Here is a 25,827-nt window from a genome sequence, read left to right on the forward strand (position 1 = left end):
GTATTTTCTATGATCTGACATTGGATTGTTCAGAAATGTTTCCGGGGCAGACTGTTCAATACCTTTCAATGCCATCAATACCAAAGATTATTTCCGCTTGCTTGAATGTCAATAGCAATAGAGATCAAAGTTCAGAGTAGCCTGATTTTGCTTTATGTTATATAATCGATTGTTCATATTTAATCAAGGCGCTCTCAAACAATTTGTATTACATTTGCAAATCTGGTAAATTATACCAAGGAAAACGGGATGACATTTTTAAGTGATATTGTTAATGCTGTTTCCATTGCATTGCACTGGATTAATGTTGTATTGTTGCTTTAAAAGGAGAGCTGCACGGGTCATATCGCAGTGTGAAATCGGTCGCATCGCGGTGTAGGATTTTTTTTTTCGCGCAACATTTTTTTTCGTACAATGTTTTATTGAGAAAGTAACATAAAAAGTGAAAAAAAAAAAAAAAATCTGGCGAGTTATGCGGTAAGTTAAGGGCGAGTTACCCGGGGCGAGTTACGGTTAGACCATTCATTGGACGAGTTTATACGGTTAGACCATTGGGCGAGTTAAAGGCGAGTTAAAAGCGAATTATATAAGGCGAGTTAAAGGGCGAGTTAAAGGCGAGTTAAGGCGAGTTAAAGGTCCACAATCGTTGGCCTGGTCAACTGGCAAGTTTGTGCAGGAAATAAATACCAACAATTACTTAATGTTTATACTAGGATTTGGGCAGTTAACCTTGTCCTTACATATCACAATGTTCTTTTAGATGGTCAGGACCTTGGCGAGTTGGACAATTTTATTATCATGGATTATATGCCATAAAATGCTGAGCTTGTGTAACACTTTATGAATAAAGCCAGATGTGCTGTCAACCCTTTAAGGACGGGGTAAGGACAAGTTATAGTTAAACTATTGGGCAAGTTGCGGTTACGGGCAAGTTTAATACCAGTTAGACCATTTGGTGAGTTACGGTTAGACCATTGGGCCGGGGACCATTTGGGCGAGTTACCATTAGATCATTTAGCTAATTACAGTTAGACCATTTGGCGATTTGCGGTCATAACAATGGGTGACCATGGCCGGGGGACCATGGTCAATCATGAATATACCATGGTTCACCATGGTCAGCCATGCTACCATATATGGTTAACATTTGGCCTATCATAGGTTCTTTGATTATACTACTCAAACTTTATAATATGCAAAGCAGAATTTGCTCACAGCATTCTCTCTGATAATAATAACAATATTTGGTTTTCATTGATACTGTTCATAACGTAAACCATATTATTTTGCCTCACAAAATGTTTGCGACTATACGGTGAAGAAATGTGAGAAGTGTTGTTGACAGCATTATTTAACTGTTATTAGTAATGGGTCTATAAATGTTTAAGACAAAACAAAGGGGAATTTCAAAACAAAACAAATATTTCATGCAAATTGTAGACCATATTCTTTGGTTGAATCTATCTGTAATCCTTGAATTGTCCGTTTAAACATCCAGGTTTCACCGTTATATCGCTCGCCCAATGGTCTAACCATAACTCGCCCAATGGCCCGGCCCAATGGTCTAATTTGACCCCATAAAAAAATTATGAAGTTAGTTTAAAAAGGTATATTTTCTGACCCCTAGCAACATCAAAATTGGTCTTCAATCATTCCCTTTTTGGGGCATCAGATTTCTCATTAACTCATAACGGCATTAACTCACCCATTGGTCTAACCGTAACTCGCCCATAACCGTAACTCGCCCATTGGTCTAACCATAACTCGCCAAATGGTCTAACCCTAACTCTCCCGTAACTTACCGTCACTAAACTCGCCATTTAACCATCTTCAAAACAATCTCACCCCTGACGTATAATAATGAACAACCCAGATAGAAGCGAATTTACTATTGACAGGAAAAGTTTAATAATAATTACACGTACTAGCCATGCGTAAGGTAAGAACCAATTTTACGTGGTGCAATGAAGCATTAAAATACAAAATTACCTTGATACTTGATATAGAGTTCGTTGTGAGTTCGTGCAATTGTTGTATTAACCTTGAAAATACAGAAAATATAAAGTAGACATATGCGTAAAACGTAAATATTGCCAACTTGTGACAATTTATTTATTCAATAATTACATTTAGGACAGCAACATTGCATTTACGCATGCGCTTAAATATAGAGAAATCTGATTGGTTGTTCCGAGCTTACACACATACCCATCACTTTGTGGTTTTGCAGAATTTCTGGTAGTTAGGCAAATAAGTGAAAACTAGCAAAGTTGCACCACAAACCATAGCTTTTCCGGGGTCTGTGGTTAAGCGCTATTTTTCCCACTACACAAGCACAAAATAATGATGAGAGATCTGATGCCAAAAAAGGGAATGATTGAAGACATGTGCTGCAGAAGTGCCTGAGACACATTTTGGCGAAATTGAACTTACCAATTTTGATGTTGCTATGGGTCAAAAAATATACCTTTTTAAACCAACTTCATAATTTTTAGATTTTTAGAGGGATCAAATTTGGTCACTGATCCGACTTTAACAATTTAAGTCCATCAGTGTCTAAAAGTTATTCCCTATTTTCCCTATTATGTATTGAACCATAGATGTCAAAAAAGGCTGATCACTCGCACCTATAAGATTAGTATCTGTGAAAAGAGCGGTATTGTATTCAATCTATGTTTGCTGACATACACAGATGTTTAGTGCATTCTGCTTGTAGTGCAGGACGATCTATTCAAAATTGTATTAATCTATTGCTATGGTAGTTAATCCGATTATTACCATGATTACGTCACTTCTACGGCGAATTGTAATGTTGAGCACAAATAGCAACATTATTGATTTCAAGAGATATCATTATGATATACTTTTTTGTTAATTATGCCTATAATGGTATCAATTTTTGGTGGGCAAATAATTTACTGGGTGGGTGCACTTTGGGGAAATGAGTAGGTTTAATTTACTGGGTGGGCAAATTAGTTTACATGTTAGACTGGTTCTATTTTGGAAAAATCGTGTTCCTAGCGGCAAGTTTGCGTAAAGGTTGGCAACCAGCTGATATTTGTCAATTTAGGTATTCTGAACTCGAATCTGTTGTCTGCCAAGCAATATTCTGCGACCGTGACCCTCAAAAAGAACCCCAAAAGACAATAGGTTCATATAGGAGGCAAAAATTAATGTTATTCCAATAACACTTTCAAACATGTCAAAATACGCGTCTGCCCCCACGGATCCCAGAAATGTAAAGTTTGTGCATGTATGACCTATCGTTAAGAAGTTATGGGGCACAAAAGGTCACAGGTCGATTTGCTTGTTGTGTATGGGTCAAAAGTCAAAGTTGCTCCAATGTTCGTAAAATTTGACGCAAACTGTTCGCCTAGCTTAGAGGTTTAAGAATACTTGGCACTATCTGCGATATCTAGTTAGCATGTTTCAACATAGAGTCAAAAGATATGTAGGATTCCATAGGATTCAATGGAATTTGTATTTATTTATCATCTATCAGCCTGATTTGTCATGCAAGTAAAGTGCTTCTGAAGATCATCATCAAGAGAATGAAGAACAAAATGGAGCAAGAAATATCTGATGAGCAGGCAGGATTTCGTGAAGGAAGGGGGACTAGGGACCAAATCGTCAGTATCAGGAATGTGATTGAGAAATGCAGAGAGCATAGACTTCCTCTTTACATGTGCTTCATAGATTACAGTAAAGCTTTTGACTGTGTTAGCCACCCTCAGATGTGGGAAACTATGAAAAAGATGGGGTTCCCAAGTCATCTTGTGGATCTGATTAGCTGCTTATATGAAGACCAAGAATCGGCAGTCAGAACAAGTAGTGGGGACACAGATTGGTTTAAGATTGGAAGAGGCTTACGACAGGGCTGTGTGCTATCACCAAACCTATTTAACATCTACTCTGAAGACATAATGAGAACAGCTTTGGAGGGGTTTGAAGGTGGAGTGAAGTTTGGCGGTACAAGAATTACTAACGTGAGGTACGCCGATGATACTACTCTTATTTGTAGCAGCAGAGTAGAGCTGATTGATCTTTTGAAGCGCATCAAAGAGGCCAGCGAAGAAAAACACCTTCTCCTGAACACAAAGAAGATAAAAATAATGGTTGTAGACAGAGAGCGGAAAAGTGATGAGTTTGTGATAGATGGACAGCAGCTTGAGGAGGTGAAGCAATTTGAATATCTGGGTTCAATGATTAACAACATTGGTGACAGCACAACTGAAATTAAGAGAAGACTGACTATTGCAAGGACAACTGTGCAGGGCATGTCAAGCATATGGAAAAGCAGAGGCCTATCCATTGACCTCAAGGTACGCCTACTTCGTGCAACTGTGTTTTCCATTGCCACTTATGGATGCGAGTCTTGGGCTATGACCAAGAATGATAGGAAAAGAGTAGATGCTTTTGAGATGTGGTGTTACAGGAGGCTTCTAAGAGTGACATGGAAAGACAGGAGAACAAATTCCTGGATCCTCGACAAGATTGGTACAAGTCTAACCATCAGAAGCGGCATCTAATGGAGAGAAAGCTGAAGTACCGTACTTTGGCCATATCGTCAGGAAACATGGAGGTGTAGAAAAACAGATTTTGCAAGGGGCTATGGAAGGCAAACGAGGAAGAGGACGTCCACCAACATCTTGGACTAATGACGTGAAGCTGGGTTCTAACCAAGGAATGCAAGGTGCAACGCACTTGGCATCAGATCGAGTGAGATGGCGTACTCTTGTGAAGACCACAGCAGCGCTACACAGCGCCACCTGACACAGAGAGAGGTCATCTATCTTCTGAACTTGACATCGCAGATAGTAAAAACTATTCTTTTCCTGAATCCCTTGAACTTGAGGAACAGTTTGCATCCATTTTTACGAAAATCGGAGCAACTTTAATTTTTCAGCCCTTTATAGCATGCAAATTGATCTTGGACCTGCCGAGCCCATTGTATGTCCTGCGTGCACATTATGTTATAGAACCAATCTAAGTAATATACCGCCCTATTCTCACTGCCAAACACTGGAAAATATAGTATTAAACCCTGCACACCCTGAACAAGCAGAATTTTGCACAGGATATGGGATTCAAACATTTGAACAAAAATAAAGCTAGTCGTCACTGGGCGGGAAAAACCTCATATGTACTTTTGGCCCTTGAACATGGATGTCTTGTAGGTGTAGACTTTATATTGAAGAGGTTGCTTCATCCATGTTCAAGGGCCAAAAGTACATGCAGGAAACACCTCATATTTACTTTTGGCCCTTGAAAATGGACAAAGCCTTGTAGGTGTAGACTTATATGGAATGATTTGCTTCATCCATGTTCAAGGGCAAAAAGTACATTATAAGATTTTTCCCGCCCAGTGACGTAGTTTTAATTTAAGAAATCAGCTTAATTTCTAGGATTTACAGATGCATTGGTTTGAATTTAGGCAGATATCATACCTCGTTCATCCCAGGGACACTCAATATTAACATATGCATCCGCTCCTTAAGACCTCCTGTTTTCTTAGCAATAGGTCAAAACAATTTTTGAATCGCGCTGCACTGGTACGTTCACGCGTTACTTCTGCATTATCATGCTGATCACTCGCACCTAGGTAAAATGGGTTATAATAGGGCCAACCAAATAAAACAAAATTTACACATTTTAAATTGTCGTACCTTTCTTCGGTAAAAAGTAGAATCATGCCCGTTTTAGGTCCTTTCTTCGAAACAAAATGCTGCGAATCAACGATATATATCCTCGGAATGATTCCATCACAAAATATTATCCAAATTACTATGTATTTCAACGAAGATTAAAAAAATAATGTCCATAATTGTATGGTTGTTCCAAAACCGAACACTCGAATTACAGAGAAGAGTATCATTGCTCAGGTATAGCGCAGGTCTAGCTTTCTTGAGGTACATCACTGTAATGATCTGCAATTTACCGTTTCATATGAACCTATGACCATTTTGCCAATTTTCCTTATTACATTGTATTCCTTCCTTCCTTCCTTCCTTCCTTCCTTCCTTCCTTCCTTCCTTCCTTCCTTCCTTCCTTCCTTCCTTCTTTCCTTCCTTCTTTCCTTCCTTCCTTCCTTCCTTCCTTCCTTCCTTCCTTTAAAGTGCAGCCTCAAATATAAGGAAAAACTCACTGCGTGTGTGCATGAGTATGAACAACTTGAACATAAAATTATATAAGACAGGGGCGAAATATACAGTGCAGGTTAAAAACTGGATGGTGCGGAGCTACATCAGGAGACGATCCCTCAGCGCAGCCTTGAAGGTGTCGAGGGATGGGTACTCGGCTGGATCCTTCTTCAAGATGTTCCAATCCTTGATGGTACGCGAAAAATGGAATTGTCTCAGATGTGGATTGGGTGAGGTAGTTGGTCCAATCAATGTCGACTAAGTCTTGGCGGATCTTATACATCTGCCCATTTGGTCTAACACATTTCAGGTGCTCAGGAAGCTTGTGAGGGCGCGCAGAACGCCTTTGTGTGAGCAATGGCGGCATAATGTCAGGGCCAACTACACTAGCTGAAAGACCCCGGTATCTGATGCGATTATTAAAGGCAGCAGTAGCAACTGTAAGTGACAATGGTGTAGCCGGACCACCTGTAGGATCTTGTCTGAGCAACTCATCTTCAAGCTCACGAATGGCTTTCTCAGCAACATGATTCTTGTTATTATTTTCAATACGACCGATCTCAACCGATAGATGGTATTAAACGTGTGAGAAGTTTGTCATTGGCGAGTCGAACAAACCCTGGTGCTGGGTCAGTACGAATGACTGCGGGGGGGGGGGCATCAAGTGGACGAAGTTAAATGCACAATTGAACCAGAACATCACGCAATGTGTCGTGTTGTTCATTCTCTACAATGCAAGAAGCTGTGTAGGAAGTTGAGGTTTCGCGAAGCACAAGGACTAGCTGATGGCTACGCTTCAGGATATCAGCTGCAAAAGAAATGCCAACTGCGTCGGGAGGGTCACTAGCCTCGGTTCGAGGCTTCTGGGCTCTGGGATGGTGTTTTTTATTTCTTTCTTTTTTCTATTTCTTTCTTGCTGCCCTAAAAGAATCAGAAGGAGCTTACGATACACTGAGAACTTTACAGTGTTGTGAGTAAGACATAAAAACTGGTTGGAATCAGTAATTTTCTCTGGTTATTTTCTCAGAACCATGACAACGAAGGGTCGTAGTAATCATTGGTAATCTGATATTATCATGTACAGATCGATCAGAGGTGGGTAGACAGGATATGAAGACACATGAATAAAAAAAAATAAATCGAGAAGCAAAAAAAAAAAAAAAAAGGTAAAAATAGAAGAAAAAAACCACCATCCCAGAGCCCAGAAGCCTCGAACCGAGGCTAGAGGGTCACTTGAGGATTGCTCGATCAATGCCTTAGGGGCATTGGACAGAGAAGCACACTGGTGACAAGTCGATGTCACTTGATCAATAGCCTTGTCCATATCAAGAGCATAAAGTAACGCTAACCAAACTGAGCTGATGTTTGAAGGGATGGTCAAGTTGGATGTGTAGGGCAGTGAGAAGACCATTTAAGACCTGCATGGGAACAACAATACAATCGAGAGTTGGGGACAAGGGTTGATCACGATGAACAACAAGCGATATATGCAACCTGCAAATAGCGCTTCACATCTTTGACGGAAGTATCTTTCTTAGAAGGGCGAGTGCCCTAAATTAGATGAGCACGTGTTTGTTGCAGATCTGGGCATTCCTGCTGAATAGCACGCCAGGCTGCTTTGCTGGCAAAGGGGAGCTTTACTTTCCCCGACAGAATGTCATGTGCGGAAACTCGAAGGACAGTTGCTTCCTCTTCTCGTTTAACAAAGGAGCTTATTACAAGTGGGCTCAGTGCAGTCAGGGGTATTACGACTAGCAAAGTCTGAGGGGTGTTAGCTGATCCTGGAAGATGACGAACAGATGCTTGGAAACGATTGACAGTGGAGAGGAATGTGAAAACTCGAGGACTGGCTGAAAACTCGCCACGGCAGAGCTTTTCATATGCCTGAACACAAGGTTTGCTGTCAGTGGGGATACATGTCGTGTGTTTGGAATGAATAACATAGGGACCGAAGTGCTTGGTGGAGGCAGAAATAGAGAGCGCCTCAATTTAACAGGGTAATCTTCTTGGCTGTCGTTCACGCAATTTAGCACTGAATAACCCAGCGAGGAAGAATTTTTCATTGCGGGAAATATACAATGTCGGCCCAATGCTATGTTTCTTCATGGATCCATCAGTAATGATCCGAAGCTGATTATTGGGATTGGGAAGTGTGACTACCCTAGCAAAAGACAGTGCTGCTTGAGCCGTGTGAAAAGCAGCATGTAGACTAGACTATCAGACCATCAAATTTGTTCGATCTTTGGATCGACCGTCGATGCTGCTTCTAATTAGTGCTAAATTAATGCTAACTTTATAGTGGTCAATATCAATACAGGTAAATATTCATAAGTTATAACAATTAACATTGGTTCATTAACTAATTTCATAAATAATAAGGATCGACCAAGCATCGATGTTCGATCAAAAGATCGAACTAATTTGTTTCCACTGCCTTACCATTTGGAAGAAAGCACTAGTCAAGTAAGGGGCAATCAAGTACTTCCATTTGGCAATTGAACGCAATGTTGAGTCCACATTGGGCATGAGAAGCTATGAGAGGATTATGGCTTGCTATATCTACCGACATCAGCAAATGCAGTAAGCAGGTGAGAGCCTCCATTAGGCTTCTTGACAAGAAAGGACGGGTTAAGGTATTCGACATACACACCTACATCTTCAGGTCTAGCAAAGCCGCCTGCTTTTTCAAGCTGATCAAATTCCTGGGCATACAATGGGAGATGACCTTTGTGTTGGGGGGGGGGGTTGGACCGGTCCCATATTAATCACAGATTTGAAAGGGCCGACAGCACCATTGTAACCTGGGAAATTAGGGTCAATTTGGATTGCTCAGAAGTGCTAAGTATACCATCTGGGTCAACATGGTCAAGGGCAACAGTTGCTGAGTGGTTAACCTGTGAACTGGATTTTGGGATGCTGCTGCAGCAGAAGCCAGTGATGGTGAATAAACAGTGTGAATCTGTACAAGACGTTCATGCTTTCTGATGACAAGTGACACACGTTTTGTGTTTGCTGGGAGTGTTTTGAGAAGGTCCACGAAGTATATGGGTACGACGAACAATGTGCTGAAATTTGGGGCTCTTGTTGGCGCCATCATTGCATTTCATGAAGGGAATACCTGCGAGGATTTCTTCATCAAGGTCTCTAACAACTAGACCTTTAAAGACAAGGGCGTGTCAGTCACGAGTAAATGTGAGGGTTGTTTCACCAAGGACCCATCAGCTTGACGGGCAGACTGCGACTCTGATGAATGGGGCATCCTAATCGTTGGACAGTGTTCTCGCGAATGAGATTACCAGTGTATCCACTGTCAACTGTGATGCGTAGCATGGTGCTTGTAGAAAGCATCTACATAAGGGGACTGATCAACATGAATTCGTTGTCTGAACATCGGGCTGCGCAATAAGGTCAGATTGTTCAACAAAGGCGCATGCTAAATCTGAGTCGCTGTCACAATCATCAAGGATGTTGAGCTGACGAGCACGGGCCAGGTATTTTCTGTCCTTTTCAGGGAGGTACGTGCACTCGCTTAAGAAATGCGCATGGTCATGCCGACCAGCTTGCTCACACAGAGGACAGGATTACCAATTGATTTCTTACCTTTCAGTTTAGGCATCGGTCTACGCTGGCTACTAGTGCGCATGCTGCGAGCGGCATCGTTTGAGCTCATCTCACCCAGGAGCGGAGCCAGTGCTTGAGAAATTTCGGCTTTGGTAGAAGCCAAGGTGCGGGATCTTAGTTCCGCACCATACCTCTGCTTTACCAAGCAGTGGGAAAGTTTTTTGCCCCATACCGCTCCTTCGACCAAGTAAGAAGAAAATCTTGGGTCTAACGACAGTATATACTGGAGGTTATGTTTCCAACTTTCAAATGAGTTTATTGTTTCGTTCTGGTTAAAGGTCATTGCTTGGCGCACGATGTGTTGTGGGCATCGTTGATTGTTTTTACACTCGTGTATGTGAACCAGAATAAAAGCTAATATGCAGGTTTAAGCTTACTGTTTTAAGCTTACTGGTCGCTCACAGTCTTGTGAAAGACCACATATTTAGATTTCAAGATGACCACCAACTTCGTCAGGAAGGTCAGCTGAGAGACTGCATATTGATTGGGATCGAATCAAAGCTGTCACTACGCCAATAAATTGATTAAGGATTAATTTAATGTGATAATCACAACCAGGCACATGTAGCTTTCACGAATGCAGCACAAGAGAGAGCAGTACCAGGCTCAGTGCACCTTAAGGGCACACAACTATAAATTAACTGGCGCAGATTTTGCCTCGTAATAATAGTAGGGTACAGAATGGAGGTCCCGTTCTCGGTGTGAGTACAAGAAGTTTTGAAGGTGTTTTTTATAGATTTTAGGACGCTAAATAAAATGGGAGGGGTCTGCACCATCGAAAAGTGTGGGGAACTCTCGCTAGAGGGCGTTTTTCAAAATGGCCGCCAAAATCCCTTAAAATCACCATAACTTGGTCAGAGAAGCACCCAGCAGCACGATTCTGATGTCTATACCCGTGTTTTTAGGGTCAAGGAATCCAATAGAGTCATTTACAACAGCCTAGGACCTATCATTCCAAGATGGCTGCCAAAATTTCAAAATGGACGCCAGTGAACATTAACTTGGCTATATCTCGGGTGCAGAAAGTCCTAGAAGTATGATTCTGGTGTCTATACCCATGTTTACAGGGTCTAGAAATCCATTAGAATAATCTAAAACAGTACAGAACCTTAAAATCCAAAGATGGCCGCCAAAATTGAAAAATAACCACCACTAAAATGCAGAATTTTGCCTATATCTTATCTTATCTGTGGTTTAGATGCCCCTATCCGGGGCTTACGATCCTTACCTGGGGCTAAGCTGCCTTAATCTTAGCATAACGCAGTCTAAACCCCAGATAAGGCGCCGTAACCCCAGATTAAGGGACGTAGACCCCAGATAAAGCAGGACAAACCCCAAACAAGGTGCCTTAACCCTAAATAAGGAACATAAATCACAGATAAGGCATCTAAACCCCATGTAAGGTTGCCTTAACTCTAGATAAGGGTCATAAACCCCAGATAAGGCATCTAAACCCCAGATAAGAGACGTAAACCCCAGATAAGGCAGTCTAAACCCCAGATAAGGCGCCTTAACCCCAGATAAGGAACGTAAACACCAGATAAGGTATCTAAATCTCAGATAAGGTGCCTTAACTTCGGATGAGGGACGTAAACCTAGGATAACACAGTCTAAACCCCAGATAAGGCATTTATACCCAATATAAGGTGCCTTAACCCCAAATAAGGGATGTTAACCCTGGATAAGGCAGTCTAAATCCTAGATCCATTCTTTAGGCATCTAAACCCAGATAAGGCACCTTAACCCTCGATAAGGGATGTAAACCCCAGATAAGGCAGTCTAAACTCCAGATAAGGCACCTTAACCCCAGATAAGGGATGTAAATATAGGATAATGCAGTCTAAACCCCAAATAAGCTGCCTTAACCCCTGATAAGGGACGTTAACTGAGGATAACACTGTCTAAACCCCAGATAAGGCATCTAAACCCCAGATAAGGCACCGTAACCCCAGATAAGGGACGTAAGCTCCAGATAAGGCAGTTTAAACCACAAATAGGGCACCTTAAATCCTAGATAAGGAATGCAAACCCCAGATACGGCATCTAAACCCCAGATAAGGCATCTAAACCCCAGATAAGGTGCCTTAAGGTTGAATCTGAACCCTGGAATTATGGAAACTTTCGGGCCTCATAACTTCTAAATTGTTGGTCTAAAGTATATAAAAGTATACATATTTAGAATGGCAAAGACTTGATAAGTTCAGCTGTGAGGTCAAATTTGGGCCAAAATCCCAAAAATAAGGATTTTTGGCCCATTTCTTTTTTTGCACCATAACAAAAAAAAATTCTTGGGCCAAAAATGTTGTTTTATTAATTTTTAAAAACTAGATCAAAATATCTAGGACCCGTTTTTTCATTTTTTTGAATTTCGACTAACTTTGAGAAATTTGCGATTTCAAAATGTTGATTTTTCAAAAAAAATCATAAAAAAGCCCGATTTTGGCACAAATTTCAAATATTTTTGGTGAAATCGGTCAAAATTCAAAAAAATGAAAAAACGGGTCCTAGATATTTTGATCTAGTTTTTAAAAATTAATAAAAATTAAATTTTGGCCCAAGAATTTTGTTGTTATTACGGTGCACAAAAAAGAAGTGGGCCAAAAACCGTTATTTTTGGGATTTTGGGCCCAAAGTGCCATTTTGGCCCAAATTTGACCTCACAGATGAACTTATCCAGTCTTTGCCATTCTAAATATGTATACTTTTATATTTTATATTACAATTGAGGCCCGAAAGTTTCCATAATTCCAGGGTTCAGACCAACCTTAAGCCCAGATCAGAAAAGAGACGTAAACCCCCGATAAGGCAGTCTAAACCACAGATAAGGCACCTAAACCCCATCTCAGAGGATGATTTAAGGAAGCCCCATCATGCACTGCAAACGTGTTATCACCAGAGTTTCAACTGCCACTTTACTTTTCAAATCCCATTGAATTCTGTGCAAAAGATGTTGTTTAAGAATTGTGCGTGTGTCATTATTACTTAGTCGATTTCAGATCTAAAGTGATGTATGCATGAAGGATAATTCACACCTTCTGTAGGTAACATAAAATGTGAAATCGACCAGCATTGTGAATGCGTTTTTATTGTAAATATATCAGTCCAAATTCAAATTTAACCATGTTCGTCAATGCAATGTGCGCGCAGTGGTGTCATATTCACTCACACAGCTGTGCTAACCGCAAGGCAACACAGTGGCGTGGTGGGAAGTGCTTAAATCATCCTCTGACCCCATCTAAACAATCTAAACCTCAGATAAGGCATCTAAACGCCAGATAAGGCCCCTTAACCCCAGATAAGAGATGTAAACCCCAGATTACGTCCCTATCTAGGGATAAGGCACCTTACCCAGGGTTTAGATGCCTTATCTGGGGTTTACGCTCCTTATCTGAGGGAAGATGCCTTTTCTGGTTGTTAGACTGCCTTATCTGGGCTTACGTCCCCTTGCTTGGGGTTAAGGTGCCTTGTGTGGGGTTCAGATGCCTTGTCTGGGGTTTAGACTGCGTTATCCTTAGTTTACGTCCCTTATTTGAGGTTAAGGCACCTTATCTGATGTTAGACTGCCTAATCTGGGGTTTACATTCCTTATCTGCGGTTAAGGCGCCTTATCTTGGGCTTAGATTGTGTTATCATATGTTTACGTCCCTTATCTGGGGTTACGGCGCCTTACCTGGGGTTTAGACTGCGTTATCTCCAGTTAATGTCCCTTATCTGGGCTTAAGGCACCTTATCTAGGGTTTAGACTGCATTATCCTAGATTCACGTCCCTTATCTGGGGTTAGGGCGCCTTATCTGGGGTTTAGACTGCATTATCCTAGATTCACGTCCCTTATCTGGGGTTAGGGCACCTTATCTTGGGGTACACTGCATTATCCTAGATTCACGTCCCTCATCTGGGGTTAGGGTGCCTTATCTGGGGTTTAGACTGCATTATCCTAGATTCACGTCCCTCATCTGGGGTTAGGGCGCCTTATCTGGGGTTTAGACTGCATTATCCTAGATTCACATCCCTTATCTGGGGTTAGGGCGCCTTATCAGGGGTTTAGACTGCATTATCCTAGGTTCACGTCCCTTATCTTGGTTTAGTTGCCTTATCTGGGATTTAGACTGCCTTATTTGAGTTTAAACTGCCTTATCTGGAGCTTACGTCCCATATCTGGGGTTTAGATGCCTTATCTAGGGTTTAGACTGTGTTATCCTAGGTTAAGGTTAAGTTAAGGCGCCTTATCTGGGATTTAGATGCCTTATCTGGTTTTACGTTCCTTATCTGGGGTTAAGGCGCCTTATCTGGGGTTTAGACTGCCTTATCTGGGGTATACGTCTCTTATCTGGGGGTTAAGTCTCTTATCTAGGGTTTAGATGCCTTATCTGGGGTTCACGACCCTTATCTAGAGTTAAGGCACCTTATGAAGGAGTCAGATGCCTTATCTGTGGTTTATGTTTCTTATTTAAGGTTAAGGCACCTTATTTGGGGTTTGGCCTGCTTTATCTGGGGTCTACGTCCCTTAATCTGGGGTTACGGCGCCTTATCTGGGGTTTAGATACCTTATCTGGGGTTTAGACTGTGTTATGCTAAGGTTAAGGCATCTTAGCCCCAGATAAGTATCGTCAACCCCACGATAAGGCCGTCTAAACCACAGATAAGATAAGATATAGGCAAAATTCTGCATTTTAGTGGCGGTTATTTTTCAATTTTGACGGCCATCTTGGGATTTTAAGGTCCTGTGTTGTTCTAGATTATTCTAATGGATTTCTAGACCCTGTAAACATGGGTATAGACACCAGAATCATACTTCTAAGACTTTCTGCACCCGAGATATAGCCAAATTAATTTTCACTGGCGGCCATTTTGAAATTTTGGCAGCCATCTTGGAATGATAGGTCCTAGGCTGTTGTAAATGACTCTATTGGATTCCTTGACCCTAAAAACATGGGTATAGACATCAGAATCGTGCTGCTGGGTGCTTCTCTGACCAAGTTATGGTGATTTGAAGGGATTTGGGCGGCCATTTTGAAAAACGCCCTCTAGCGAGAGTTCCCCACATTTTTTGATGGTGCAGACCCCTCCCATTTTATTCAGCGTCCTAAAATCTATAAAAAAAACACCTTCAAAACTTCTTGTACTCACACCGAAAACGGGACCTCCATTCTGTACCCTACTATAAAGGGGGTAATTACTTATTGGGATGTGTCTATATTGAGTGTGTAGTGATTAGGCTATGGTGGTTGTGGGGAACGGTTGTTTGATGTGATCATTTCGTCGGCTGTATTCCATAGTGGCGTATAGTGATTTTTGGTCATTTTTTTGAAAATGGGCACATATGTTTTTAATGATGTTCTTTTTCATCAGTAAGTCAAGTCTCATCAGTCAAAACTAGCTAATTAATAAGTAATTAATTAATTAATTAAATGTGTCGTATAGCTACAAAGTGAAATTTTGTGTTTTCCATAGTGGCGTATCGACCATACGCCACTTTTATACACATTTTATAATTATGAAATATCGGCAAAATGAAAAACATTGTATGTCATAGTGGCTTACACGTATCGGACCTATACGCCACTATGGAATACAAACGACGAAAAGTAACGACATAGGGATTACACGGCGACCGAGGTGGCGTAAGGTTAACGTTAGGTTAGGGTATTGCGTTTTGTTTGTTTTCCATAGTGACGTATAGTTTTGTGCTTTTTATTCAGTTTGCCAGCAATAGTATGTATTTATTTCTTTTGAAAAATATATAACAATAAAATCTATTTAGTTTACTACAGAAATTTCACATCATTTACAAAATATAATGAATGTCTGATTTACACAACTCGATTTTCAATTGGCATTTCTTCAAACCCGATTTCCTCGAAAAGTTGTTTATTCGCGACGCCCCACTATACGCCACTATGGAATACAGACGACGATTTATAAAACATTATATGTTTAATTCTAGACAATACCAATTACTATCACACTAATATGTACATATATTTCCAGCTCTTTTTACCATAGATTTTTGCGGTATTTTTTATTCCATAAACTGTATATTTGTATGCGAATTGAGGGCGCTATTTACATATATTTAAAATTTAATTTAGCCAAATAATGTAACTTATTCCTAACATTTGTCTTTTCCCGATGTTTTAATGCCATTATACCAGTTTCCACCCCTTAGTATTGGTTCTTGTTGCTTATCGTATCTGATACAAACGTCTTTCTACAGTCTATATTACCTTTGTTCATAAGTACAGACAATAACAGAGGTCAAACATGACGATGGAAATTCTGCAAGACGGTGGTTTTATTACATATTTTACCGTAAACAATATTAAAAAAAGAAATAATGTTAATGTATTCGCCAAACTATCCAAATAGATCATTTGTTTCTTTAATGCTTTAATAAATCAACAGGTTTGGTAAAAACATTAAAATCATGAAGTAGCTCACATCTTCAGAAAGCATCTGAGTCATTACGAGCTACTGTTTCAGGTAAAGCAGAGTAGTAAACCAGAGTACGGCAGGAGAAGTCAGCGTCTGTAACCGTGGTTACGGTACTCTATAGCAACAGCATCAATAATTCATCACGTTGTTTCCGCCTTAAACAAAGGGTACATTTCACCACTTGATTTCAACCTTAGGCTGTCTTAGGTAACCAAATAAACAGGTTGTCATATAGCCGCTAAGGCATGCAGTACATGATCCAAATGGGTTAATAAGTTTTTGGAATCATGCAGTGGCGTAGCCAAGGGGTGGGGTCAAATGGACGGAACAGCTGGTCCCCCTCCCACTCCTCCCTTTGGTGACAAGTCTTGCCCATGTTCAGTAATTTACAAACTGTGCCTGGTTTGTTACATATCAGGGTAGGCAATAAGCACCAATATACTCTCCATGACATTACACTGCCCATTAACAGATGTTCAGTGCAAACTGTGCCTGATTTAATACATCAGGGTAGGCAATAAGCACCAATATACTCTCCTTAGTGACATTACACTGCCTATTAACAGATAAAATACCTCGCGCACTTGCAGTTCAATTTTATAACTTTTATATATAGATATATTCCCTTTCCCGTATAAAAAATAAGGCTCAACATTGCTGACAGATACAATTTTAATAGAAATAAAGGAATGGGAAATAACCATGCAGTAATATTTCCTACACATATCAAAAAGCATATTTTGCAAGCATTTAAATTCATGTTTATAATAAACATGAAAAGGCACTACTAATTATTAATTCATCATACTTATTGTTGAATTTTTTCTGCGTGAAAAAAAGTTATCAAATACACTTTGGTTATGCATATAAATACCTGCAAAAGTGCAAACATGTACGGCAAAAAAGGAATGTTAGGAAACAACATCCAAAATGAGCTGATTGGATGATAACTCATGTTTTGAAAGACAATGTAACAATAAGCTGGCAGCAACTTGAACCTAAAGTACTAGCTATTAGCACCAGTATCAATATACTCTCGTATCAATATAAGTAACGTAACATATACCAGTTTTGTATAGATGAGTTGACCTCAATGTTTATCAATAAAGGCAAGGGACTGGTATATCGATATGCTTGAGTGAACCCCATGCAACCACTACACTGTTCAATCGCGTTATTGTGATGTGTAGGAAGTTTTAAAAACACGAGCCCCCGAACAAAACAATGGAAATTGTGATGATGCGTGCGCATACTGCCAGGCATTGACGTCAGATGTCCACTCATCTATACACTTCAGATGTAAAGTTATCATTTACAAAACAGTAATAAAACATTATAAAATATACAAAAACGTATAAATGTTGGTATATATAAAATTTAACAAAGAAGTACTGATAGTATAGTAGCCTAGAATGTCATTTCGATATATTACGTATCTTGGATAAACTGTCTTGGTTATGCTTGTCGTCGTATATGTAAAAGTCAAGTATTGAATAGTGCAGTTTTTTGTTTCACAATCATTAAAAAAAAGCGGATTAAGTAGTTAATAATGAATATCACGAGAATTCTTTCGAGGTTATTATTGTTATCATACATCAGCTATAAGCTACGATATCTTTCTGGGTGACTATACAGTGTACGATTAGAATGTTACAGAAAAAGCATGGAGCCAGCCAGCTGTATCTTATACAAGATAGAAATGATCATCCTAGACGACAGGAATACGGTTATTGCTAAGAGGTTTTGTTTGTTTGTTTGTTTTAAATGATCTTCCCGTAGAAACTCGACAACGACCCATAATGTGGTGCGATAGTTACGTGTTCCCCGGGGTGGTGAATTATAGGGGGTGGCAAAGATTTTTTGGCAGGCCAAAGGAGGGGGGGGGGCAAGCATTTTTGGCAGGTAGAAAGGGTGGATGCGATTTGTGGTCGGTCAAATGGGGACAAGCGATTTTTGGCATAGATGTCTTGAGCACCGTTTTTATAAAAAACATTAGGAACACGATCAAATATACAAAAAAAACAAAATCTTGCATGTGTAAGGGGGGGGGGCAAGATTTTTTCTCACGTAAAAAAAGGGGGAAGGTTTTTTGGCACGTTGAAAGGGGGCGCAAAGAATTTTTGGTACGGCCAAAGGGATGGGGCATGGGGCGGCAAGCGAATTTTGGCAGACCATTTTGAGTATTCACCACCCCGGGGTTGATATAATTACCCCTAAGACATTTTAATAGTTGCACCATGACACTATAACAAAAGAACACCTGTAATGATTTCAAATATCTTTGCAACATTACCCTGGTTACTGAAACTGTTATATCAAGGCACAACTTAACAATTTGAGCTAGTTGAATTTGGAAACCATTTTGATCATAATTGAATTTGTATTCTTACGAATTGGTATTCTTTTAGCCTACTGTTCAAACAGTAGACGTTTTATGGTATAGTGATGTGTTAAAACATTTTTATTATGGCTTACATTAATCACCAGGGCATGTTTTGAAGAATTCTGAATGCACAAATTTCAGGATATTCGCGGTTTCTCTTCACAACTCAAACACACAAAAAATCAGCTCTTATGCTCAAGAACTAGTTGACTTAAAAATACAACGAAAGAACGCTAATTTTTGCATTACTAGTATATATATTTATTATTGCAGCTGGAGATTTAGTACTGACAAGACACCCTAAACCTAGGTCAAAGGTCATAAAGTAAAAAGGAAATAAGAGCAATGTAAAACCTAATAATAATGCTATATTAGTTTGTAATACAGTAGTACTGTAGGTATTCAGATTCATTTGTTAATATGCTAATTAACAAGAACCTTTTCGTCTTCAGCTCTTGGCACTGACGTCATCTTCTTGAACATAACCAAGCAGACGATGGCGGCAAGAAGAATAACAACAAAGCTAAGAATAGCAAGGGCGCCACCAACAAACCAGTACGCAAACATCTGGCCATCTGGCTTTTCCATGCTGGTTGTTCTCTCGTGGTGTTCTGAAAACGAAAAACACAAAACATATACAATTAGAGAATAAACAATATGAAATTTCTGTTTTTACTATCCTCTATTGCCAGTTTCTAAAACGAACGAAAATTGTTTACTCAGTTGCGAGAACGCGAGTATTGCGATGATGCGCGTGTTACCCACTATGCATACGCTTATCATGTGCTGCCACTGTCGTCTAGTATCGTCTCACATACCGCGCTCAGGAACCAATGAAAGTTGGCGCTAACAAGCTAATCCCGATCCCAGCCACTGTTTATTTTTTGCCCATAATCAAGGTGAATTTTGTCTTTGAATAAATGCTGCCTGGACATTCTGCTCTCCTTTGCCTGCCTGATATCCACTGAAATTAGTATATTTCTCAAAAGTAGTGAAATTAACTTACCACAGTGACGACCCTTCCATCCATCGGAACACAGGCATTCGTATGATGGGTCCATCATTTCGTCATAGGTATCAACACAAGTGGCATTGTTCATGCAAGGCTTATACTGGCATTGCTTGTATACTAATATGGAAAGTAGATATAAAAAGTAGACATCTCTAAAATCAAAGGGGATACTGACTTGAGGCGTGTCAAAAATCCTGTCATCCTAACCATTAGGCTGGATCTTTTTTTTCTTTCGGAAATTGCATAATAGTCTAAAAGGGCGAATCGGAGCCTTGAGGTCCCAGTTTTGGTTATTCTGCTTAAATGATTTCTGCAGAGTAATACTTTGATCTTAAAGGAAATGAGTTAAGTAAGCAACTTGTCACGCTTATATTTCCATATGTATTGCGGTTATTGGGTTATGACAAATAATATGTAAAATCTGAATTTTTGCCCCCCCCCCTTGAAAATCATGCACATGGGAAAATAAAACCCATTGCAACGAGCCGGACCTCACGTATTCAACCCATACCATTCCCTGTGGGTGCGGGCTTTTTTGGGTTGTCATTGATGGGTTAATTCGTGTCAGGGGTGCCCCAAGGCTCAACATTGCGGCCTATACTTTTTCTTTTATACATTTATGACATGCTCAGCCAAGAATTCTTCTATTCCAGCTGTTTGCAGATGACTTTAAATTTTACAAAATAAAATTCACATGTATCTGATTGTTACATGCTCCAAAGTGATATCGACGCATTCAAATGGAGCAAAACATGGAATCTCCGATTACAAAATGAATGACACAACTGTAGACCGTGTTAAAGTCCTATTCAGTGATTTACTCATCCGGAGGACAGTATCTTTGTTAGCGTCATAGATGTGCTATAAAAATATATGTTATTATATGTTGCATTTAGTGTTTTTGTTATCAGAAACACCCTGTCCAAAAACTACCAAAAAAGGAATGGTGCATTTCGTGAGTCGATACCAAAGTAAAATATACACCTTGAAATATAAGTGCCCCGTCTCCCTGGTGTGGTAGTCTAATAATAAAGTGACGAATACAAAATTCGGTAAATAAATTTGCAACAACATTTACCTGACATTTGTTTGTTTTCAAAGCTATCAGCTGGTTTAATACTCACTTGATTCAGTTTCAAGTTCAACTGCTTGATAGAAACATGAAGGACGGGGATCCCATTCCGTTGTTTCACAAATTCCACCATTCAGTTCGCAAAGTGGATCGCATCCAAGTACTATTTAGTAAATAAGTAAATAAAAGTTTCTATTAAGTTCAATACTCTCCACATGAGATTCGACTGCAGACGCGAAATTTTACATTGCATGACCATATTGGAATCAGCATTAAAAAATGCATTAAAATGAGTACAAACAAGCCAGTGTAGGTGTGGCTCTTTTGATAGCTCTTGATATTTCGAGGAAAATCTTTGAATCAGTGTTGTACTTTTCGAAATGCCCAGCAAACACAAAACGTTTTCGACATCATTCGCAAAAGGTTATAAAAGGTTGTCAGAAAACGTTTAAATGTCGGGTTATATAAAGGGTATATTAAGAGTAGAAAACGTTTTCATAACCTTAAAAAACATTTTTTAATAATCTACTGCTCAGCAAACAAAAATGTTTTACAAAAGACGTTTAAATGTCGGGTTATATAAAGGGTATAAAAACGTTTTAATAACATTCCAAAAACATTCTTGAAAACTTGATACAAAACATTCTAAACAGAATGTTATTTTGGGGTTGAAAAAATATTTTGCGAAAAATGTTTGCCCAAAATATTTTCAATAACGTTTTAAAAACGTTTTCATGACCTTTATATAACCCGACATTTAAATGTTATTAAAAGGTTTTGAAAAAACATTTTAAGAACATTTCTGTGTTTGCTGGGTTCAAATATTTATGTTATTTAAGTATTGACACAATATTTGGCAAAATGGTTTACAATAACATTTTTGAAAACATTTAAAAATATTGTTGTAGTGTGTTTTTTTCATACAAAACGTTTTAAAACGTTATCATGACCTTTATATAACCCGACATTTTAATGTTATTAAAACGTTTTTACCTAAACCAAAAGCCAAAATATAACTTATTTAAAACGTTTTAAAACGTTTTTGTGTTTGCTGGGTGGACAATGTGAATGGGATTGCAAATTTGGACCTTAAAATTCGTCGCCCGCAAGACATAGTGGCGTATCACGAAAATGACAATTTTGAGATAATTGCATCTGAAGTTTTTGCAACTTTTAACCGTTTGTCATACATTGCCTGGATTAAAATGTCCCCTTTTCTTGAATGGATATGAAAATATAAATATTTAAGTTACATTTAATGTATAAAATACATTGTTGTCATTCACCAATTAATTGTAATTAGTCATTAAATTTATACGCCAGTATGTCAAATGTTTTGAAAAATTATTCTCCATTCAAAATTGACATACGACACGTGATACGCCACACAACCGCAATATGCCAAAATAATGGTGTATATCACATATTTGCGACATAGTGGCGTATGTCACTGATACGCCACTATGTCGTCCGAAACAAGGGGAATGTTGTACACAATAATTCCATTGAGTGAGATACGCCAAACCTAATTAGTGATAATACTTTATTAATTAATGACATGCGTGTCTTGAAAGTTTGTCAGAATGTAGAGCTTTATACATAGATTATGAAACTGATCTTATCTCATTTTGTCAAAAATGGCCGATACGCCACTTTGTCTTGGGAGCGTTATTTAAAAACATGTACCCAGGGGTGGACTACCATTTACAATGCGTCGGAAATCCTTGAACCCATCTTTAATCCAAACTTTCGTGCATCTCCCATAGGATTTCTATGTTAGAGTTACGACGCGTCGCAAGTTTGAGTGAAATCGACCACATGAGTGCATTTCGTCTGTACTGAGGCAGATGAAGCTATTGAAACAGCCTCTCAAATCCAAGTTTGATCTGATGATTATACCCGTGCAAACTCGTGAACACGAAATCTGTTAACATAAATTTCCTGATAACACAAAATGAATTTCGAAGTCCCAACATGATGCAGTCATGTCTACAGTAGAATTCACCTCGACCTTTGCAGGACTTAAACCCCATTAAAAGCTATTAAACCAAGATAACACTCATTGAAACAGCTCAACTGATTAAATCGGATCTTCTCTGGTTGTGCACATGTGTCTGTTTTATATGTGCGGTATCGCAATGAGCTGCTATAATACAGCTTCAGTTGGGTAACCGATTATAAAGGAAACGCAAGGAAACAATGGTATGTGGACCTTTGTTCACGAAATGAGACAATGGCCTGCTTTTTGTTAACCAGCATTCTTGAAAATGAGCAACATAATGATTGTTGACTTAACACGGTTTGGAAATAATTTCTTCATATTTTTGGTGTTATCTGTCGTTTACATATCCTTCCTAAAACACGAAAGTGCGACTATTTCCAAACACCTAAATTAGCTAAAAATTTAGGACATGTTACAAAACTATATTTTCTAGAATTTCATAGAATACTTTAAATGTAACTTGTACCGTTTTTTTGTGGCATCCTTCAGAACGGAGCGGTCCGTTACCAATATAGCTCAATATTTTCGGTCAAATCTCCATTCAATTAACACGGGGAGTTGGCTAGCTATGAGCTAGCTATGCCTTGCCCTCACTCATATTCTACGAAAGTGCGACTATTTCTGAACATCTAACCTAGCTGTAATTTTAGGTCATGTTAGAGAAATATATTTGCTAGAAGTTTGGAGAATACTTTAAATATTGGCCGGTTATTTTTCACACAGTGATGTTAACTAGGCAAATGCAATATACTTCTAACATACACTATTTGTAAAGGTCGCGCGTCAATGGTGAGAGCACTGTGTATTGTGTATAGGAAAACGGACAGTAACTGCAGTATGAACATTGTATTTTATGCATTATAAAGACCTGATAACACAACATCCTGTTAACTAAAATTTGAAGCTCTGACGATTTTGTGTTGAGCATGTTGACGAGAGGTTCCACTGTACCAGTTCTGAAAAACTTTATTTTCTGATAATCCGATATTTTGTGTCTAAATTTTGAAAGACACAAAGAGTCAACATTAGGAATTGACTTCCGCAAAGCTAGCCACAGCTCAATGGAACACAAGTATGGGCAATTATATGTTACTCGCGTTACACTTTTGGCGTAAGTGGCATAGTCAGTCTCCTGTAAACACAACTAAACAAGAACTTGTTTGTTTCATCTTCGTTACATATGAACATATCGACTATGGGTACCAAATAAGGCACAACATCGTTTTTAGTCCTATAGCGCTATCGGTGCCCGAAGAGGTACAGATGGCACTTTTTATCGTACCCTGACCATTTGAACAATGCATGTGTTTTTTATTTAAATGATATACAATAACACTATGCAACTGTTAATTATTATGCTTGATACAATTTATTATATCTCCAGGGAGTGATGTTAAGAGTTATCGGTACCTAACCGGGTACCGATAGTTCTATCGGACCAAATTGAACGTGGTGCCAAAAATAAACATTAAATTTGTGGAAATCTGCATTGGCAAACAAATGGATGTGACTTGCGTTACACAAAAATACACATCCTAAATTTGGTACTTTAGTTATTCAGCATTTCTACTCAAGCAAGCAGTTGAGAGGTAACGACTAACTACAAAATGAATTAGCAATTTTTAAATTGACCATGACTCGTGTTACGTGACTCACGTTACACTCAACTGATCTGAAATTACCATTTTTATTTCACCACATTTTTATTTCACCACACTTTGAGAAACATTACTATCTTTAAATATAATTTCAACCTTCTAGTGAATGTTTAAAGTGAAACCCAATTATGATTATGTAATTTACTGTGTGAAAAAGGCTGTAAAAAAGACCAATATTTTGAAAGACGAAAATCTCAGATTCCCCTCCCCCCACCCCAAAAAAAAAAATCACGTTGGGGCATTTTATCATACTTGATGTTATTAAATTCTTAAAGACCACACAATAGATCGAATTCGTCCCTTTCATTTCATACCACATTTGTGATTGTTGCGCGTACATTGGTCTTGTCTGTCTTTGTCAGAATTTGAAATGGCTCCAGATTGATATCTTGATTGAAACATTGATTCGTTTGATTAATTAATCATTAAGATCGATTGATTGTTTCTTACCATCAGCATCCCTGCGTCGTCTGCCTGCACTTGATGGGGCTAAAACAGATATACATAAAAATATACATTATACATAATATTATAAACAGATTATAATTCAAATGTGAAGTATTTGAGAGTGGGACAATCTACTCGGACAATCCGCATCAATCCGGATTTATATAATGTGGTTCTTCCGTGATATACGACCTACATGTACATTGTATCTACTGCACGACCTGTTGAGCGAGTAAAAGCAACTCTTCCCTTTAATGCGTCTTGCAATGCAACACGTAAAGTCAGGTATTAGATCACCGATTAGCTCCCTACTCCCATTTTTGAGGTAATACGCATGTAGGGCTGTTAAGACCTTCTTTTTCAGTATCACTTGTTCTGTCACCCAAAGACCAAGACGACGCCTTAATTTTCCATTCGATCTGTGTCACCCAACAACATGCTCAAAGGCCTTTATTTTTGCTAGACCTGAAGGTGGTCTATCTATCATAGAATCCACGAATCCATTCACGAGATATAGTATCAGGACAGAGGCATTATCATAATAACAAATATGCAAATTAGACCCCTCCCCTCAAAAAATATATATAGGGAGTTTATGACCATGGCGTACCTATCATAGAATATCCGAAGTCAATCTGCCTATCCATTGAAGATCTACATCGTACTGACGACCTTGCAAAAATATGCACAACTTGAATGATTTTTTTCATTACTATGAAACTGCATTGTTCGCGTAACTCGTTTCCGGCCGATTACATCATTTTACATCGTTCCACTTGAATAGCACTATGGACCTGAATGATCGCATCTTCAATGGTGTAGTTCACTAACATCCATAGCAATCATGGTACAAAAGTTTACCTTAAGTTTCGGAGTATGAGGTTCTGTGCCAGCTGAATTGAAAGGTTATTTATGACTACAGGAATATCGTGGTTAATGTATTCTGCGTTGAAAGATGAGCATGTTTGAGATTCTATCTTGAGGCAAATATTTAGACACGAGTCATGCCCATGAACATGCCAAGATCTTGCCAAGAACATGCCCCATTTTCCCTAGCAA

At 39.1% G+C, this 25,827-nt stretch overlaps 1 protein-coding gene across 9 annotated transcripts in view; it reads right to left on the bottom strand.

The window, feature by feature from the left end:
• Window positions 1-16,036: 16,036 nt before the first annotated feature.
• LOC140135932 (uncharacterized) overlaps window positions 16,037-25,827 on the bottom strand; it is a 304,873-nt gene continuing 295,082 nt past the window's right edge. For all 9 annotated transcript variants that reach the window (XM_072157616.1, XM_072157617.1, XM_072157619.1 and 6 more), the window contains 4 exons: window positions 24,772-24,810; window positions 20,714-20,824; window positions 19,584-19,706; window positions 16,037-19,188 (listed from right to left, as the gene is read on the bottom strand). In XM_072157616.1, the coding sequence (XP_072013717.1) occupies window positions 19,001-19,188; window positions 19,584-19,706; window positions 20,714-20,824; window positions 24,772-24,810 (461 nt within the window). In that variant the 3' untranslated portion in view covers window positions 16,037-19,000. The remainder of the gene's footprint in view (window positions 19,189-19,583; window positions 19,707-20,713; window positions 20,825-24,771; window positions 24,811-25,827) is intronic.

Source organism: Amphiura filiformis, chromosome 16 (genome assembly GCF_039555335.1).
Source record: "Amphiura filiformis chromosome 16, Afil_fr2py, whole genome shotgun sequence".
NCBI lineage: Eukaryota > Metazoa > Echinodermata > Ophiuroidea > Amphilepidida > Amphiuridae > Amphiura > Amphiura filiformis.